Source organism: Pelecanus crispus, chromosome 12 (assembly GCF_030463565.1).
Source record: "Pelecanus crispus isolate bPelCri1 chromosome 12, bPelCri1.pri, whole genome shotgun sequence".
NCBI lineage: Eukaryota > Metazoa > Chordata > Aves > Pelecaniformes > Pelecanidae > Pelecanus > Pelecanus crispus.
Genome location: NC_134654.1, coordinates 8,868,412 through 8,888,053, shown reverse-complemented (window position 1 = coordinate 8,888,053; position 19,642 = coordinate 8,868,412). Strand labels below are relative to the sequence as shown.

At 43.7% G+C, this 19,642-nt stretch overlaps 1 protein-coding gene across 1 annotated transcript in view; it reads left to right on the top strand.

Moving 5' to 3' along the window:
* The window catches only part of COL26A1 (collagen type XXVI alpha 1 chain), a 179,542-nt gene extending 160,167 nt beyond the window's left edge, over positions 1–19,375 (top strand). The window contains 7 exon segments of the mRNA XM_075719432.1: positions 4,335–4,427; positions 5,907–5,968; positions 8,374–8,436; positions 12,180–12,224; positions 14,616–14,660; positions 15,704–15,788; positions 19,203–19,375. Coding sequence (XP_075575547.1) covers positions 4,335–4,427; positions 5,907–5,968; positions 8,374–8,436; positions 12,180–12,224; positions 14,616–14,660; positions 15,704–15,788; positions 19,203–19,375 — 566 coding nt within the window.
* The last annotated feature ends 267 nt before the right edge of the window (positions 19,376–19,642 follow it).

The following is a 19,642-nucleotide window of genomic DNA, read 5'->3' as shown; positions in this document are numbered from 1 at the left end:
CCCTTTAAATTAAACTCTTTCTTGTAAAGTAGTGGATAAATTAAAAAGTGTATCAGGTATTGATTACATCGCTGTCCCAGCTGATGTGTGAGAAGGGTGAACTCTGTGTTGTCCCAAAATGGGAAGCAGATCTGTATGAACTCTGCCAACACTGGGCAGCAACAGGCTCCCACATGGACTTGAGGACCGTGAGTAAATGGTGACTGTTACATCCCTGGGGCAGCCCTGTACTTCTCCTCCATACCTGTGGTGGATTTCTTGGTTTGCAGAAGGAGTAGCCCAAAACTTTATGACAATTTTCCTTGTTTTAAAAGTTTTTCTTAGTACAAGTCTCACTGCAAGTATAGGTTATCTATGTGGTCATTATAAAGTTACGGCAATATCAAGACCATTTTCTTACAAAACTTACCATTTTGCTTATGTGTTCGCTGATTTTGCCACAGGTTGGTGGAAAGCTGATCCTCTACAACTAGTAAAACTTAGCCTTCTAAATCCTGAGTAGATTTTTTAAAAATGTATTTATTTTGAATGGAGCACATCTGAAAACTATAAACACAAGATTCCAGCTGCTGACAGCAGAGGGAAGCATATTCCTGGTAATGGGCATGTGCACCCACAGAGATGTGAGAAAGCTGTATCAGATGATTATTATTAGTCCAGTGTTTGATTCTGCCTGAACATGGTTAATGCATGTGCCTTTATTAATCGCAACAAATTCCTGTTGGCAATGTTTATCAGCAGGCAGAAGCCAAAAATGGGGAGACAAATATTTTCTCACAGTTTCACTCTGCTGTGGTAAAGAAATTGTTCCCAGTTGTCTCCCTCTAGATCAGGTAGCAGAAAGAAATTAAGACAGGATTACTTCATTTCCATCCTGTCTCAACAAATCAAGCCTATAATGGGGGAATTTATCCCTTAGAAACATTAGACGTAGGCCAGAAGCTAAACTGCCATACCCCACCGCTGAGGCTGCCGCTGCAAGGATCGCTTGCTTTCTCTGCCACTTAAAAATGAGTGGATCGGGTATGTGGTCTAGAGTCAGCTCAGTCCTCTTTCTCGTGCTAAAGCCAAGACCATTTTGAGGGAAAAGAGAAAAGAACGCAACTTTCACTCTGTTGAGGGCTGTGGTTTTTTACATCTCAAAGATTTCAGTTTGCCAAGGACACATGAGATGATGTTAAGCTATTTTGCAGGGAGAGCAAGGGGAAACAAAGGCCCAGGAGGCTTTCCTGTGTGCCCAGCAAGTCATCGGTGAAAAAGAGCATAGAACAGAAATTTGCGAACTGACATCCCAGTGCCTGCTGCCATGCATAGCCCTTCCTGAGGAAGGGAGAACAGAGCAGAGGAAACAAAGGGGAAAGAGAGGAGGAAGGGAACGGCATTTGATTTAGAAAACCATACCGATTGCTTTCAAAGATGTTTATGCCTGTACCTCTGAGATGCCTTGCCACGCTGGCTGGGCAAGTTTCACTGCCTTATTCAGGGCATTTCCGTGCTGTTTCAGGTTTCCCCTTTTTTGCAGGATACTTGTGCTCTCTTCCAGAGAACATAGGTTCTCATATCTGCCCAGGTCAGACTGGTTGCGCTCTTCCTCTTGGCTTGGCTGGGAGTTGGAAAGCTCCTGGAGCAAATTGTGTATCAAGGTCTTCTCAAATGAGGCAGACAGTTGTCTGCCTTGTGCTTTGGTATATCCAGAAGCACTGAAACAAAATGCAGCCTTTGAGTCCGACAGAGCCTGGGTCAGCACAGGAGATGGCTGAAAAGGGAAGATTCCTGCTACCATTTGTTGCTGGATCTATTTTGTGGCTGCTGTAACAACCTTCAGCTGCAGTGAGCCCCAGAATGTCCCCCTTTTTATAGGACAAGGGAGTTTATAAGGAGATATGAGTTCTTCCTGCTGCTTTATGGGAATATGGAGAGAGTCCCTTAAAAAATGTGATAGTTGTGTTTTAACACACTTCAATCCCATTTCAATCACAGTGTGTTTCATTCAGAGCTCAGCCTGGAAGGAAACCTTGATCTGAGTGAGTTTTGCCTGGCCCGGCAGCTGAGGAAGGAGCCGCTCTAGATTTTCTGCATGTCCATACTCCTATGCTGCAGAGGCCAAATCAGGAGCTACTGAGCTCAAGGGCTGTTGAGCAGAGCTCTCTTCTGTGTCACAATTATGGAATCACCTTTCATAAATAACTTTGAGTCAAATATCAGGATAGGTGGATTTGTGGGAGTAACTGTCATCATAATAATATACCATTTAGCTGGAATGTTTTGTAACCCAAATCTTTATCCCTGGCTTACCTCCAGCAGTAATGAAATCCTGGCTGTTTGCAGCCCATCCTCTCCCCCTCTCAGTGGATGTGCATTTGATTTTGGTGACCACTTGTTCCTTAAAAACAAAAGGCTCTGCAATTGTTAATGCCTTCACTGCTATTCAATGCTCATTTCCCAATTTCATCTTACTCCCAAGCCATGATGGATTTTGACATGGTCAAATAAAACTCAAATTAATTGGATTACACAGTTCACTTGGGTACTCTTCCTTCTGAACATGAAAACAGTCTCAGTTGTTTTGTTTCAGGGCTGTGAAGAAGGGAAGATGGATGGGGTTAGAAGTAATAGTCAAAGAAATACCTGTTTGCATTCAGGCTTTAGGCACAAAATTTGGTTCTCAGAGGGATCTGGGTTAGATCTTGTGCTGTTCTGCTGCCAGGAAGGCATTGCAGAGATATACTGTCATCCTTGGCAGTTAAAGAGATTTCACAGTTTTCCCTAGGAACGGCTTTCAGACAACTAGCTTGAAAGTTCTCTCTATCATTGCCAATGCTCCAGAAGGTGAAAAGGCTTCATAATGCATCTGCTAACATTTCTGGAGTTTTCACCTTATGATGTCCTTTGGGCTGGACTCTGCCGAGTAAACAAACACCCTACTGATCTTCCTGGTGTCACTTGATATTTATGTCAATATAGCAGTGAGATGCTTGCAGTCTTTTACACCTGCAAAGGGTTCCCCTGAATTCTACTGTAATGTATTAAAGGGATGGGTGAAAGGAAACATCGGTAAGTTTGAGGTTGTGGGGCAGGAGGAGAGGGACATTATTGCTGCATGGTGGCCTCCAGCTATGGCAAATGTGGACTTTTCAGAGGGGTTACTAGCCCAATGATCAGGAGCCAGCATATTCATTCAGGTTAAATGCAACAGGAAATATGCAGTTGGTCCTATAGCACTGGTCTGGACAGTGGACTGCAAATCTTAGCAGCATTAGCACATGGGTGTTCCATTCCTTGCTTTGTGACCTTGTCAGTGTCTTGGTCAGTCATGGAATTTTTTTCTCCTAGGTTTCCACAACTGTCAAATAGCATTGTGGGATACTCAGATGAAAGATAGGTATATGCCATATAGGTACCCCCTGAGACTACTACTATGCTACAGTACAGGTCCATAGGGAATAGGGTTGTTGAATATGGTTTTGGAATTGCAAAAAATAATAAGGGTTGCTTTTTTATATGTAGTTCTGGTTTTTTTTCTATTCAGTCACCACCTGAAGTGGTAAGCCTATTGGTTCATGTATGAGGGAAGATGGGGGCAGCTACAGGCAGCTGATTTTTATTCCTAACAGGAGAGGGCTAAGAAAGATGTGCAAAAGCACAAAACTCCTCTAGTTCCTGCTGATGCCTTTCCCTTCCCTGCTCTACTCCCATTTCCATCTGTTTCCCAGAACTCAGTGGACCTGCCCAAGCTGGCCAGTTGAACACCTAAAATAATCCTAAATGGCAAGTGAGTTTCCTGAATGTGTGGAGGGGGCAGAGCACACCCTCTCCCTGGGCCTTCCTGCATCCCAGACCTCAGGGTATCTCCCACCACCACTTTGATGGCCGGGTGAGCTTGCTGGGTTGGTGGGGATACGCTAGACTGCCAGATTGGCTTGACAGTTCACTGATGCTGTACAGGAGGAAGCTCAAATCCACGTCTGATTTCTCAGGTAGCCAGATGTGTCATGGAGATGGCAAATTTTGGGTCAGTTATTGCTGTACTCTTAATCTGCTTTGGCATTCAAAGGTAGGATTATATAGGTGTGCAGGAACAACAATTTTTTGACAGAAAAGACAGCTTTTCTGGGGTTAGAGGCAGGATGAGCAGCTCTGCAGGTCTGGGGGATGCAGCCTGTGCCCTTAAGAGACCAAAGGGTAATTGCTCCAAGAGCCCAAATTTTGCATCCTGAAGCACTGCCTGCCCTTGGCCAGCAACAGGCGCCAAAGGATTTTGGAGAGAAGTTCTGCCTGCTGGAACTGGGCAGCTCTTGCTACAGGGACACTAACTGCTCTGCTCTTCAACACAGATGGAGAACCCCAGCTGGCTTCCACCGTCATAGACACCATCATGGCTGGCCTGCCAGGACCACGGGGAGCCCCGGGCCCCGTTGGGCCACCAGGTAATAAACTCAGTTGAGCTGCAAACCTGTAATGATGGGAAGATGAGCAAAAGAACTTTCTGATGGAGACTGGAGTGGTCTGTGGGATGCCTGCAGGGAAAGCAAGTGGTCCCCTCATTGGAAGGGCAGTAGAGCAGTGGGTCCAGGAGCGGGAAGGGTGGCAAGAAGTCACCAGGTTTCTTATCTGTTGATAGTGGCAGATTGTTTTACCTTTGGCAGAACACATCTTGAGAAGGGAATAATTAAAGACTGTCTTTAAGAATGCGTTGTCCAGTGAATTCCTTTATGAGAGCAGAGTTGTTCTGATCTGTCCTGTCCTGTCACTGTAGAGCTCCACTGAGCAGGATCGGGCCTGCTGCTCTGTGTTGTGTATGCGGACTTTGGAGCTGGTTTGAGCTATTCCAGGTTTTCACCAGTATAACTGAAATCAGAATCTGAGATGAAAATTCAGTGGCAAGTCGTCTTTTTCTCTGTGCTGAGGGTGGCTTAAATGATAGTATTTCTGCAAACATCAGCACTTCCCTGTATGATGCATATTTAGGAGTGAACTCCCATTAGTTGCAGAAAAGGCTTTTCCTTTCATTATGAGAGCCTTTCATTTATCCTTCAATTCCTTTATTCTTTGACTTAAGCATTTGTATGGTGCATTAATGATTGAGGCTGATTCAGCTGTACTTTGTGTATAATGTCCACATTGTTTCATGTCAAGGGTTGTGACAACTAAAGCAGAGAGGAGTATTGCTAAGTTCAGACTAAGCAAATATCCTGTCTCCCATTTGCAGGTATAATTTAACAGCTACTGTTGAGATATAATTATTTTTCCAAAAGGAATGAATCTGTTAAGTGACTGTGTAAAACAAGTTGACCTGTTTAGACAGTGTTTAACTTGTCCTGGAAGCAGGCTCTTCTCTGGTACAGACTTTAAAAAAAAATTATTGGCACTGGAGTGAGCAAAGAACAAGGGAAAGTTTTGCTTTGCCACAGTCAGACTCTCATGCTGGCTATGTCCAAACCCCATCTCCTTCAGGTTCATCATCGACTTTCTGACAACACTAGAGAGATGGACCATAGCAAGCTTGTGGACTTCCCTTTCCACCTACGAGACTGTTTCAGAAACAGCAGCTGTAGTATCTTGCTCCGATACAGCTGTTTCATGGATCTAGTTTAAGTTTTCTCAAAAGTTCTCATTTTAAACAATGGAAATGCAGCATGTTACTGACATCCTTCCTGCCTATTTTCACCTTTTTTTCCTCCCAGAGCTCTAACATCTTCCCTAGGGCACAGGGACATATTATGTCAGGATGTGGGTATCCAGTAAGCCAGTGTGTGAAGTGCTTATGCTGTAGTCCTGTGATTGATGAACGGCTCTTACCCATTGAGAGACTAAGCAGAACAATGAAAGGAAGTGCATGTATTTGGAATTTAGGGTCCAGCCTTCTAAGTCTCCTTAAAATTGTCTCAAATGATGATTCCCACCAGGGCCACCAGGCGCATCAGGACCCAAAGGGCCACCAGGACCTATCGGAGTCCCTGGATCACAAGTAAGGCGCTTTAGTGCTTTGGGGCTGAGGGGCAGAGTCAGGGGTTAGGTCCGAAACATCTTCTCATCGCACAGAGAGAGAGAGTAGTTTATAAGTCTTAGATATGATGTTTTGTTCCCCATGAAATTCTGTGATTTTAATACCTTTTTTTCATTCTGAATTGTGCTGAGACATTGAAATGCTTGTGCTTTCCAGATTTTTCCCTTAATCATAACAACACATTTTGCTGTTGCTGTGTCAAAACATTTCACTGTGGTCTGAGTTCATGCAAAGGATTTGACATGGGCTTTACTAACACAGATAGAAAAATACTGTGTTTCCTGTGGAACACGTAAAAAGAACAAAAATGCATCAATGTGAGTTCACCAATTCACCAAAGTGAATTTGTTAAGCCTAGCTTTTGAGAAATAGCACTTTCTGTTCAAGAAAAAAAATATCACAAATTCCCATCAGTTTGATTATTTATCAATACAAAAATTGTGGAGGGGGGAGGTAATAATGGGGTATGATAAACTCACTCAAAAGAATTTATGGTAGGAGTAGGGCAAAGTACTCACATAGATGGAAAAAGACGGTTAAATAGAAAGAAGTGAAGTCATGATGAATAGTGAACTGCCTGGCTGGCTGATACAAAGGGACTCCAATTTTTGGGAAGAGTATTACTTAATGTGGAGGTAAACCAGTAGCATCAAATATTTCAAAGGAACCTAACATGACTGAAGAGATAAAAGTGACTGAAGAGCACAGACAGAGAGAAATGTTAAGGAACTTAGCAAAGGGATGAAACTTAGATCCTGATAAGAAGAGGGTTGGAATTACTAGAAATTAGATTTTTTTTTTTACTATGTATTTATTAATCAGTTTGAAGAAGCAATGGACAGCAGGTTAATGAAAGTTTGCCAGTGTAGTAGAATCATTTCAATTAGTGAATGCTCTGGAGAACAATGAGAAACTCCAGATAGATATGAACACAGTGGGAACTTTGGCAGCAAAATGACAGATGCAGTTTAACGTGATTAAATATAAGGTAATTCACAATTCATAAATAGGTTCTGTAGTAGAGTCTGGCTTTTTCACATGCAGCACACATTATAAATCTTTTTTTTTTTTTTTAACAACAGATTTGTGGAATTCAGTGTTCTTGAGTGTCCCCATGTAATCACACACTGAAAGTCACTGTTGAGAGCTGTCAAGAGCAAAGGATGCTTATGGACACATGCTGCATGTTTGACATGGGGCCAAGTCTGGTTGGTTCCCCACCTTGTTTGGCAGCCCTAGCTAACCTCCTAAATCAGGCCTGAGTTTCTGAATCTTTTGTGGGCCCAGGGAAGACGTAGCTAAGCTGGAGGCCAGGTCACTGTGCCAGCTTGGTGGTGAGCTGGTAGGGCTGACTGCAGGCAAGGAGAAACATGTTAATGGTGAACATTGCTGCCTCCCAGCTGAAACTAGGAGACTGCTCCTCCTTTAGACTCTTAAAACACTAATGCTCAATCTTGTTGGGGCACTGGGGCACTTAACCAGACATTGAGGCTCCTTGCAGCTGTGCCTCAAAAGCCCGTTTCTCTGGACGCTGAGAGGTGGGGGTTTCTGGGGGCTGTTGTTAAGCTGGTTGGCTTAAATCACCAGCGGTGGAGCAGTAGTCTCATTTGCTGCAGTCTCCAAGGCGATGTTCAAGTCATTTGAGGTGGAAAAAAGCATCTTGTATATGGTCATGGGGAGCTGACATACTGAATATAAACAAACAATATTGTTCTCTCCCTGTCTGGTTTATAGCTGTGGCTTCGCTGGGTGGATAAGTTAAGAATTTGAATCGATTTCTGCAAAGCAGTTCAATTAGTAGAAATCTGGAGACTATGCCCTTCTTATCCGTTGGTGACTGCTTTATAGATTTATTCAACCCAGGGAGCAAAATTATTAGTAGAGATTGGGCTTAATTTGAAAATTGTTTATTAGGGTGAGTGAATAGCTTCAAAATAATTTCCACTGCACAATCCAATTAATTTCCAGGTATGTATGCTTACTCATGCCACCCACTGAGGCAATTATAAAGAGGGGGAAAGTAGTGGGGATTTTTAAGCTAACCTTACTATTTGTGTATTAATTTATTCTTGGTAACTGAGAACAAGAACCATCCTGCCATACTGACCCCTTAAAAAATGTTACACCAGTAGCCTGTAGTGCATTAAAAGACCCAAACAGAGGGATATGCAGAAACTAAGGTCTCAGGATATCTGCAAACAGAGCTTCCATTGTTGTTGCTTGAGGGTAAAAGAGAATCCAGCCCAATTGCTTAATAGGTGTATGAGGTTTTCAGGGTCTGAGGATCACTGGGAAATGTATTCACTACACATACACAAAGGATGCACAGTAGAAATTAATTCCTTCTTGTTCTGCATCTCTTCTAGGGCTTACCAGGCTCTCCAGGACAACCTGGTCCAAAAGGCTCCAAAGGAGACCGAGGAGAGAGAGTAAGGTTTTACACACACAGAGAGATTCCCAGCAACATCTGGGGTGATGCCTCAGAAATTATATACAACATAGGTCTTTCAAATTCTGTGGGACTACAGCCATGAACAATTCTAAATGCAGAGTTTCTAGGTCTTCTGCAAGAACAAAGATGATGGTTTACTGTACAGATCAAGGGTTGAATTGCTTGCAAAGTCTGGTGTTCCCTAAAGAGACTCAGGTGGCAAATACATGGTATATAAAGGCTTGTGGAGACCAACTTTCTTCTGTTAACCAAAGCTCTTTTGCGTGGAGTATTTTGGGTGGTCTAACTGAACTCTTCCTTCTGTGGCAATAAGGCAGTAAAAGTTCATCAGACTTTCCTGAACCAAAGCCATTCCCCAGGTCAAATGACATTCTTAATATATTCAGAATATTGAAATTATGTTCTTAATATGTTTATGTGCTATACCTCAGTCCTTGATGGGTTGTCAGGTGCTAATAACTGAACATAGATAGAAGGGCTGTTTGTATGTTATTTGCAAACTGGTGAAGTTTAGGAAATACCAGCGAAAAATCTAACAAGGATATAAATGTGTCAGGTTCCCAGTCCAGCATTCAAGCACCGGGAAGGGTTTCAAAGTGGCATTTAGGCCTTCAGCTCCTTCTGTTCAGCTCACTCTCCAAAAGGCTGTGGTCTTTGAAATCTCCTCTGAGAGACACTAGGAGCACAAAATCATTTGAGAATGTAGTACGTGGTGGAGGATCATTCAGCAATTAGATCTGCAAAATGTAGAAGTGGGCACAGATGGACTGTGGACCATCACTAAGACCCTGGTGTGGAGCAGGGCCAAAGGAAGGAAGAAAGATAAAGAGCAAAATATTGGTTGGTACCTCTAAAATGATGGACATCTGCAGTGGTGACTGCATTGACACAGCCTCGTGCCACAGCTGTAGGAAACAAGTTCTGTTTTCTTCCAAGTGCCATTTCTACCATCACATAGATGGAGGTGAATGTGGAGATCACTGCCTGTAAATGGGTGGCTGTAGATGACATGCTTCCCCCATGTGACAGCATCCCCTCTTCTTGACTTCTGCTCACTCTTCCAATGCAAAAGACAGAGGGATGTCTGAAACAGCTAAGAAAGACAAATGCAAATTGGTTAACTCCAATTTGATGACTTCCCAAATTCATGAGAATAACCAATAACAGACTTAAACTATGTTCTTCTGCCCAGACAGTGTGCAAGGAAAGCAAGTCCAGGTGGTTTGTTTCATTCCCTCCTGAGGCACTTCACATCAAGGAGCAGAAGATATCTGAGGATGGATATCATATGCTTTTAAAAAGATCCATTCTATTTTAGTATCTTTGCACATTGTTTTGGGTGCTCAGTCCCTGTTCTTACGTAAGAAATCACTTGCAGCTCCCTGAAACACAGAGACCATTTTAAGTGACCGTTAGTAATTTCTTTAATAACAGTTTCTTTGTGTAGATCAGCCACTTTGGGCACGTATTGGCTTTACTAATAGATTACAGATTGATGTATTTCTCAGACTAGAATTTAAGATTCTGATAGAGAGCAAAACCTTAACTGATGAGATTTCAGCACAGGTTACCGACTACAGCTCATCACCATTAAATGTTAATCTTCAGTTTAAAAAAAAAAAGGCATGTATATGGCAAAGTGTCAAGTTTCCATCCAGGAAACTGATAAGAGCTCTTCCTCAATGATTCACTTCACATTTTGCTTTTGTTCATGGTTGACCATATTGCTAAGACTACACTTAGTTTAAAACAAAAGCTTTGTTGCACTATGTCCATTCAGTACAGACAAATCCTTTAGACTTTGATTTTGTTCCCTCCTTATTAGATATTCAGAATTGTAACTCTCCTTCTAGGCTGGGGACAAACGAGATTTTTTCAAATATCAGAATGCCTTGCTAAATAGAAAAAATAAATTCTATTTCCCGTCCTTCCTCTGTTAGTGTGGAAAGTGAAGCCGATTGCTTTTTCTGGCAGAATTTCTGTAGGATGTTCTGTGTGCTTTTTGTCTTTTGTGAGTGTGGATTTGAATGCTGGTTTTGACAACTACATGCTGCAATTCTGGGTTTGGTGGATACAAATTAAAGCTAGCTTTAAACAGAGTGGAGGAGCTGTGCAGCTGCAAAGAAAAGCAGAGGAGGGTTTACACTATCGAGATTTGAGAAAATGTTATTATACATTCTTCCTCCTTAATGTCAGAGAGAACAGATGTAGAAGGGACCTGAAGCAGTCTGAGCGCATCCCCTGGATGGCACATCTATATGTGTGCCGCTCACGATCAGCCTCTGTTCATCTTATTCTTAAACAGTGCCAGCGAGGGATGCACCACATCACCTTCAGGCAGTCTTCAGAGGTGCATCTAGTGAGGGCCTGGGATAAAAGATATTTCTAACATCCAGCCTAAATATCCTTTGATCCCCTTTAAGCTGATAACATCCTTTCCTGTTCCCCCTGGACACAGAGAACAGTCTGTTTATGTGTTTTGAGTGTGTTGTTGTCTCCTCTCCGTGGTTTGCCACTTGCCTGTGCTTTTTCACAGGCCTTACTCCCTCCAGTGCAGAATCCAAGTATTTCCCTTTGAAGATGCTCAGAGCACCTGACAAATTGGGCCTTCCTCCCAGCACTCTTCATGTCGATATGGGCCTTTGTCTAGTGCTGACTACTCTCCATAGTAATGTTTTTTAGATGCCCAAGGCCCATTTTTTTTTTTATATACAAAGCAGCAGTTTGATGGACGCAGTAACAAAGCAGCTCTCCCTTTCTGGCAAATGCTACAAAAAGCTGCCACCAGCTAGGTAGTTTTTGGGGGAGGAAACAAGGATGGGTTTGTTTCTGTGTATGTCTAGGGGAGGAGAGCCAGGTTAAATATGTGGCTGTTTCATCAATGGATTTTTAAAGATGCTTTTAAATTTTGCTGCTTCTTCCCCAGCTCCTGCTTTCTCATGAAATAATCTATAACTGTTCTTCTGGTCAGGGATTCTGCCCTGCCCCAGCATGCTCCGGGGTGGGAAACCAACACTGCAGAGGAAAACAGGGGGAAAAAAGATGCTCAGTTCAATGGCATTTCATTCCACCCCAAACCAACACGTACCATTTCAAAATGTTTCTGTTTAAAACAACAACAACAACAAAAACCCAACCTAGAAAACCTTACTGAGAACAATGTGAAAATTAGCACAGCAGGAAAAAGAAACAAACCAACCAAAATATTGTACCTGTGTTTTAATCAGTAGCTGCTGGGGTTAACGCAGGGATGTGTGTATGGAGCAGGAGGCAGATTAAATCAGTGCTCTCTGGGAGTCCTGGGCTCTGTTTGCTGTCTGGGGCAGCATCAGCCCATCAGTTTTACTAGGGAGAAGAATGCAGTATCTTTGTAAGAAACAAATCTCCAGCCAAATTCCTTCCTGGTATAATGTAACTGACTGCTGTAAAGTTCAAAACATTGCTAATCGTCTTACTGAGAGAGTACTGAGCTGAGTAGCTCTGTATTGAACCAAACTTCCCCAAAGTGTGATGGGATTTGGAGCTGATACTTGACAGAAAACCATGACCCCCTCTTGCTGTCTCTAAGTGATAATGTCAAGGGAAAGGAATTTTTTTTTTCATATGATCCCAAGCGTAAGGTTTTTCATTAAGCCGTTTTAATTCCACTAGTAAAAATTACACTATGTTCTTGTCAAATGGAAAAATATCTCTTAATGACACTTACTTTATTTCCAACAGGGGCAAGCAGGTCTGACTGGAGAGAGGGGCATTAAGGGATTTCCTGTAAGTGATGTACTTGCGGGTGTGTGCAAGACTCAGATCGGTTTGGTGCCTGCCTAGCACCATAAATACCACTTAGCTGGACTGCAGCTGGTTCAACCAGCTCTCTCAGATGCAATGCTTAGGTCAATTGTCTCCAGCTTAGACATTTGTTCAATAGGCAACCTCACCTTAACGTATTCCTCTGCAAATGAAACACAGTCTTCCTGCATGTTAAGCATAGTGCTGAAATACCGTCATCAGGAAGACGTCACGCCAACAGAGATGCGCTTTGCTTGCACATCCCCTCTAGCCAGACCTTGGCAGACAGAAGCCCTCTTCCTTTGGTGCTATTTAAGATCTTCATCAATGACATAGACAGCGGGATCGAGTGCACCCTCAGCAAGTTTGCAGATGACACCAAGCTGAGTGGTGCGGTTGACACGCCAGGAGGACGAGATGTCATCCAAAGGGACCTGGACAAGCTGGAGAGGTGGGCCTGTGTGAGCCTCATGAGGTTCAACAAGGCCAAATGCAAGGTCCTGCACCTGGGACGGTGCAACCCCCAATATCAATACAGGCTGGGGGATGAAGGGATTGAGAGCAGCCCTGCGGAGAAGGACTTGGGGGTACTGGTGGATGAAAAGCTGGACATGAGCCGGCAATGTGCGCTTGCAGCCCAGAAAGGCCAACCGTATCCTGGGCTGCATCAAAAGAAGCGTGGCCAGCAGGTCGAGGGAGGGGATTCTGTCCCTCTGCTCTGGTGAGACCTCACCTGGAGTGAGCATCCAGCTCTGGGGCCCTCAGCACAAGAAGGACATGGACCTGTTGGAGCGGGTCTAGAAGAGGGCCACAAAAATGATCCGAGGGCTGGAGCACCTCTTCTATGAGGCCAGGCTGAGAGAGTTGGGGTCGTTCAGCCTGGAGAAGAGAAGGCTGCGAGGAGACCTTATTGCGACCTTCCAGTACTTAAAGGGGGCCTACAGGAAGGATGGGGCGAATCTTTTTAGCAAGGCCTGTTGTGACAGGACAAGGAATAATGGATTTAAACTAAAGAAGAATAGATTTAGACTAGACATAAGAAAAATTTTTTACAATGAGGGTGGTCAAGCACTGGAACAGGTTGCCCAGAGAGGCAGTGGAGGCCCCATCCCTAGAAACATTCAAGGTCAGGTTGGATGGGGCTCTGAGCAACCTGATGTAGTTAAAGCTGTCCCTGCTCATGGCAGGGGGGTTGGGCTAGATGACCTCTAAAGGTCCCTTCCAACCCAAAGCATTCTATGATTCTATGATTCCTGCCCTGTGAGGTTCCTGGCACTACCAGAGCTGAAAGGTGGGCACTGTTAAACAGCCCAAAGTATAGCAGCTGCTCTCAACTCCCTCTTGCACCTTGGTCTGCCAAGCTGAACTGGAAACCCTTTCATGAGATTGAGATGTCTCCAAATGATTTCTTGGCAATACCTGAACAGATACACGCAGGAGATGTCTGCACTAGCATATATGGCTAGGGTGCAAACAAACCAGTGGAGATGAAGGTTGGCTGAAAGTGTGCTAGTGGAGCAAGTTGTTTTTTTGTTTTTTTTTTTTTTTTTTTTTTGTCTGGCAGCATCCAGAGAGGTCCTTGGTCCTCTGGGAGGTTTCTCTTCTCGCTTCCTTAATTCCACCTCTTCGTTTTGTATGATTCACACAACCTTTTCTTCAGTCCTTCCTCCCATACCTACCCCTGCTTTCCAAGTATCTCAGGGGTGTCCAACAGGTTTGAGGAGCCCAGGCATTTCCAATCTATTTTATTCACCAGTTTGTTAGACCTTTCCCTTGTTTTATGTTTAGCTTGTGGTTTAATCTCTCCGTGTCATCTGTTCTTTGAGAAATGCATGAACTTCCTGGTTAGGGGGGAACATCAGACCAATGTTCACAGCACATAGGGATCTTTGTTCAAGAAAACCTTAATGAGCATCTTCAGAGGCAGAAAGTGATGTGACTAATTAATGAAAGCAGAATGGAGGATTTTATGTTCTAAATCAAAGATAAACGTGTCCATGTTAGGGGGAGGGGAACAGTATTTTTAGCTCAGTGTGAGATAAAAGCATTGTTCGTTGGGACCTTCATGAGATGTATATAGTCTTGTTGTGGGCCCAGGCCATGGCAACCAGCCCCTCCTGCAGCTTGGCCACTCCTGGCCAAGTTCATGAGTGTTAGAAATGGTGATGACCTCCTGGGAAGCTGGTGGGAGCCAGGACGGAGTTCATGAGAGCACTTTAGCCTTTGGTGTGAATTGTCAGACGGTCAGCTTGTTTTCTGCTGGTGAAACCCTTCTGCCTTTAATTTGTTCCTTTGGAGGGAAGGGATGCAAATGATCCTGGACAGGATCTTCAGTCACATGAAAAACAAATTTCTGTTTCTTTTCTGTTTTAGGGTGAACCAGGCAAGAAGGGTGAGGAAGGTGACAAAGGTGCTGATGTAAGCATGATTTCTACTGTTGTTTTACTTTCATTTTTGTCTCTTTACTGTGCTTCAACCATACTCCCTTTGGCATGCTGCTTTGTGGAGGGCAAGGGTCCTGTCCACAGTTAAAAGTGCAGAGCAAGAGATAATTTGAACCTTGGGTTTGATCTTAAAACATGCTAGAAATCCTGGTCTTTGAGGTTTCCTTGGCCACATTGCCAGCTGCACTTCTCACCATGCTCTCTGAACACCTCCTCAGTCCCCAGTGGTTGTTCTGCCACACAGAGCTGCTACAAGGTAGGGAATTACACCCCCGCTGTCCCTCCCACAAGGTCAGGGACAGATTCCAAGAAGAGATCAAACTGCATGTTCAGAGAGACAGTTGGAATTCTCACATCTCTGCTCTCCCACCCTAAAATACTTCCCAACATCTATCTGTCCCTTCAAGCCCATGTCTAAGGCAATGAGGGCAACAAACTACAGCTTGAGTGTACATGAAAGTATGTGGACAGGCTTCAGGCAGCATGTGACCCAGCTAGGAGCTCCGTGAGAGGCAGCGTGAAGCCCATCAGGATGGGCTTGCATGCCACTGCTCTAGTTTATAAGGGAGCAACAAGATGGTGCTAGCCACATTGTCCCAGTTTCCTGGTGTACCAACAAAGAGAAAGCCCAGGGAACTCACTGATGTTCAAAGTAAATGTCAGATGAGAGCAAAACCTGTTCTCCAGGTCGTTCAGCATAGTTCTTAAAATAAGCATTACATTATAAAGTTTTGACAGGAATATACACCCTGGGTTTGGCCCAGTGCAGAAGCAGGAACCAAACTGAAAGGCTTGGCTTTGGGTCAGAGGCTCTGCAAACATGGGGTATAACTGAGGATTTTTTTCTTTAAATAGGGATTTCTCCTGCATTCCTACTTAAAACCCTTACAGCTTATCTCCCCTTTTACATCTTTTTAAAAATTCACACTGCATAGTTTGACATTATGGAGGCAACGTTATGAACAAGAAGCCTACCTGCAACATATACCAATGTTGGGTTTCTTTTCCTTCTTGCAGGGGGAAGGTGTTCAACAACTTCGAGAAGCTCTGAAGATTTTAGCTGAGAGGGTATTAATTCTTGAGCACATGATAGGAATTCATGGTAAGCATCGCTAAGGTTTTCATTTCTAGACAACAAGGAGCTCTGTTTGGGCAGCTGCTTGATGGTTAAACATCCTCCCAGTCTCCTAAACTCTCTATCTAGTATCCATTTAAGCTGGGTTTTCAAAACTATGTACCCAACATGGCTTAAAGGATGCTCAGAACTGTTGAGGACCTAGAGCTTCCACCAACTGCACTAGTTACTCTGGCTTTACAGTAGCAGGTGAAATGACCCCCACAATAATTTTTATTACAATTCAGAAAGCCAAGTCACGAGCAGCAGCTCAAGCCATGTGGCACAGATCATCTAGCAGCTTCCCAGGGAGCTGCTTGTTCAAGTCTTTAGGCCAGATCATTTAATCCTTTTAATAGCGTCTTCCAAGTGACTTTAACACCACTGAGGCCCTTGCCTTGTGGAGCACTGTATTTTACAGAGAAAGCCCAAACAGTGCTACACGTTACCCTGAAAACCAGTGATCCCTGAATGTCTTGTGATTATAACTTACATAAAGCCTATTCACAATCAGATTTAGAGGAAGTCTTACATGTTCTTTGTTCAGATAGATTTTAAGTTTTCTGTTGAGGCTATTTGCCATCACTGGTACAGGGTGTGGCATCATCCCTTAATGAGTGTTTTCTTCCCTTAACCAGAGGATGGGCTTGTGCAGTTGTCACAGATCAGACTTCTCCCTTTGGTGTACTTGAGGATCAGTTCTCTCACAGCTGCCAAAAGTTGCTGTGCCAATTTCTCCCCTTTCAGAAACACAGTAGAGGCAAAATGTTGTTTAGATCTACTATCCCAGCCTGTAAGAAGCAAGCCTGTTCCTTGGCACTGAGATGAGCATTTTTTTAACCAAGTCCCATAGCACTTTTCTTTCTTGTTTTCTCCTTGACACATGGCACCTCATTCCTAGCCTCACTTGTAAAGCAAGCTGCTCACGCCTTCCTTCAGGTTGACATCCACTTTTATTATGAAGTGGCCTTTGGATATTGGTTTAGCCTATGAAAATGCTAAATAGCTAAAATGTCCAGCAGTTCCTAAGCAAGTGACTTAAAGTGCATCTATTACTGTGCAGTAAGGCAGCATGCTTCAAGAGCCCACAAGCTCCTTCTGGAGCCAGCACAGTGCTAAAATGAAAATGCTGCTGGGAACTTCAAAGCTGAAACAGTGTCAGTGCATGGTGCTCCGTTACACGGCTGAACTGGCTTAGGTCTCAGCACTGCTCTTCATTGTTCAATGGACATGTGTCTTTTAGAGGCCCAAAGTGCTATTTCCAGAAGCAGTAGGCAGCAACAGCTTAAGTTTTTTGGGAAATCATGAATCACAAACCCATGATTTAACCACAGTCACCCTGACCTTACCTCTGCATTAATCCCAGTTTGCTTCATCTTTTCATTGGATCTTGTACACTGAGGGCAGGAAGAGATGTTTTTATGCTTCTTTGCTTTGAGATGGTGGAGGTACTGGGAATACGCCCACTAGATTACCTAGGCAGGAATCCGTGCCCAGCCAGTATGTTCTCCAGGCAAGAGGGGAAGGGGAATCCAGTCCATAAGCACAGTTCAGGGTACTTACAGGACCCAGGGCCTGGGCCTCCATTATCTTTTACTTTGTACCTTCATTTATACTAGTATAAAGCAAAATGTCAGCCCTTCAGGAAGCTTGTATAAACACTAGGGCTTAGACTGGGGGATTCACACAACTTTGCCCCTGCAGAACTGCCTAGTTTATATATTTTATACATTGTCTGCTTGGCAATACAGCAGCAACGAGGCATATGCTGCTGTTACTTTGAAACGGTCATTTTGGCAAACCATTTTTACTGACATAAATGTATTTTCTGTTATTGCTTGGGATGCAGGTGAGTTAGTTATACCCGTGTATACTTCTAGACCAGTTTAACTGCATCAGCAAAAAAGTATGGCTTTTAATTGTACAATGTAGTTAAGGCCATATTTAAACACCTATATTGTCTGACTTTATATAAATAGTTTCTTTTTTATCCAATAACAGTATAGATAATTATATTTTTACTCTGTGCTTTTGAGATAGTCCCATTCTTTAACTTAAGACATATTTTAGGCCCTACAAAAATACTGTTTAGAAAGAGAACTTGGAAAGTCAGGCGTTTTTTCCTTGTGCAGTTATGTTCATCCCTTTTTGTGTATACGGTTAAAAAAAAAACAACAGCAAAAGACATAAAATAACAAAACAGAATATCCTTGAGTACAGACCTCCTTGCACTGAAAGGCACCACACAGGTTTAAATCACCCAGCACCAACTCTCTGGTCATGTTCCCACCGTAGGTGTTAAGGATTTTACCACAGGTTCCTGGGCAGCCCAACTCAGCCCAGCTTTAGAGACCCACGCAGAAATGCCAATCGCATGCTCTCATTTTCCCAAGAAACTTAACAATCAGTGTGGTTTCCAAAACCACAGCCACCCAAGCAACAAGGCAAAACATACCAGCAAACAAACCTATTCTCTGCAAGGGGAGGGCAGTTTGAGATTATCTGGCCTAGCAAACTGCAGAGAGCAGCCCAGCAGGACACACGAAAGCCCAAATTGTTTGGCAGTGTTTACTTCCAGCAAACACAGCACAAATCCTCCGGCAGCCAAACACTCACTTGAAACAGAAATGCTGCCTTGTGGGATCAAACCAAGGCTGGGTGTCTGGCTTGTGAGATTGGGCTCTTGGCAGGGAAACAAGCAAACGTCCATCTCTGAAGGGAAAAGGAAGAAGAAACTGGGGCATTAAAAATGATGAGGCAGCATTGAGTTATCAACATCTGTTGCTGACGGCTGGGAAAATGGAAGGGTGGCCATAGGCAAATGTATATTTAGCTTTGTAGGGCAGGACGCTGTAGGAAGAGGAGGTGTATGTTAGGATGAGGCATGCTGGGAGAATGGACAGCTAATATTTATTCCCAGCTTTATTACTAATTTGGCTGCAGCCTAGGGTGGATCAATCCTTTTGTTCAATCTTTTCAGTGCCTCGAGGAGTGAAATGGTACTTAAACCCCAGGAGCATCACTTCCCAGTGACCACTTGGCCTCACCCTTCAATAACAGGAGTCTGTGGGCAATGCTGAGTAGCAGCTATAGCCCAGGCAAAATTATAATCGATAAAAGAACTGTGCTTTATAAATGGAATTACAAATGAGCACAGGACCTGCTGGGCCATGTGCAGTAAGAGTATTTACCCCAAAGAGTTTAGACAGAGATGAGGGAAAAGACCTAATACAGGAATAGTGTGATGGCAGCAAACGTAGCTCCACAATTGCTTGCTGGATGGAAAGACAACAGGAGGGACGACATTTCTTCCAGAAGAGGTATCATTCAGAAGGGCCCATTTACTCTTTCCATAGCCTCCCCTTTTAAATAGCGCTCTCCCGTGACTTTCTCTCCTTACAGACTCTTTGTCTTCCATTGAGCCAGGCTCTGGACAAGATGTGATCCCGGGCTCCCCTCTGCGAACCAGCATCAAGATCAAACGTGGAGGACCGCAGCAGCCGCAGGCCTACCAGATCCTCTCTTCACTGCTGGATGACAGTGAAGCCAAAAGGAGAAGCAATCGGATGAAGTAGGAGCATCTGTGTGTTTTCTGTGCCTGTTCACCAGTTAAAGATACAGTATCCCAGTGCTTAATTGCAGATTGCAAATGAAGTGGGTAGGAGGCTGCAGTGTTGGCAACTGGGCGTCCTTACCTGGCCAATACTACACCTTTATTGCAGGGAGCATCTTATCCATAGCTCAGAGAGGGTCTTAGGAATATTTTTCTTGATTTTGTCTTTGTTTTGCCTTTGGAGTACCAGATGGCAGGTATCCTCAGATGCTGTCTACAGAAATTATAC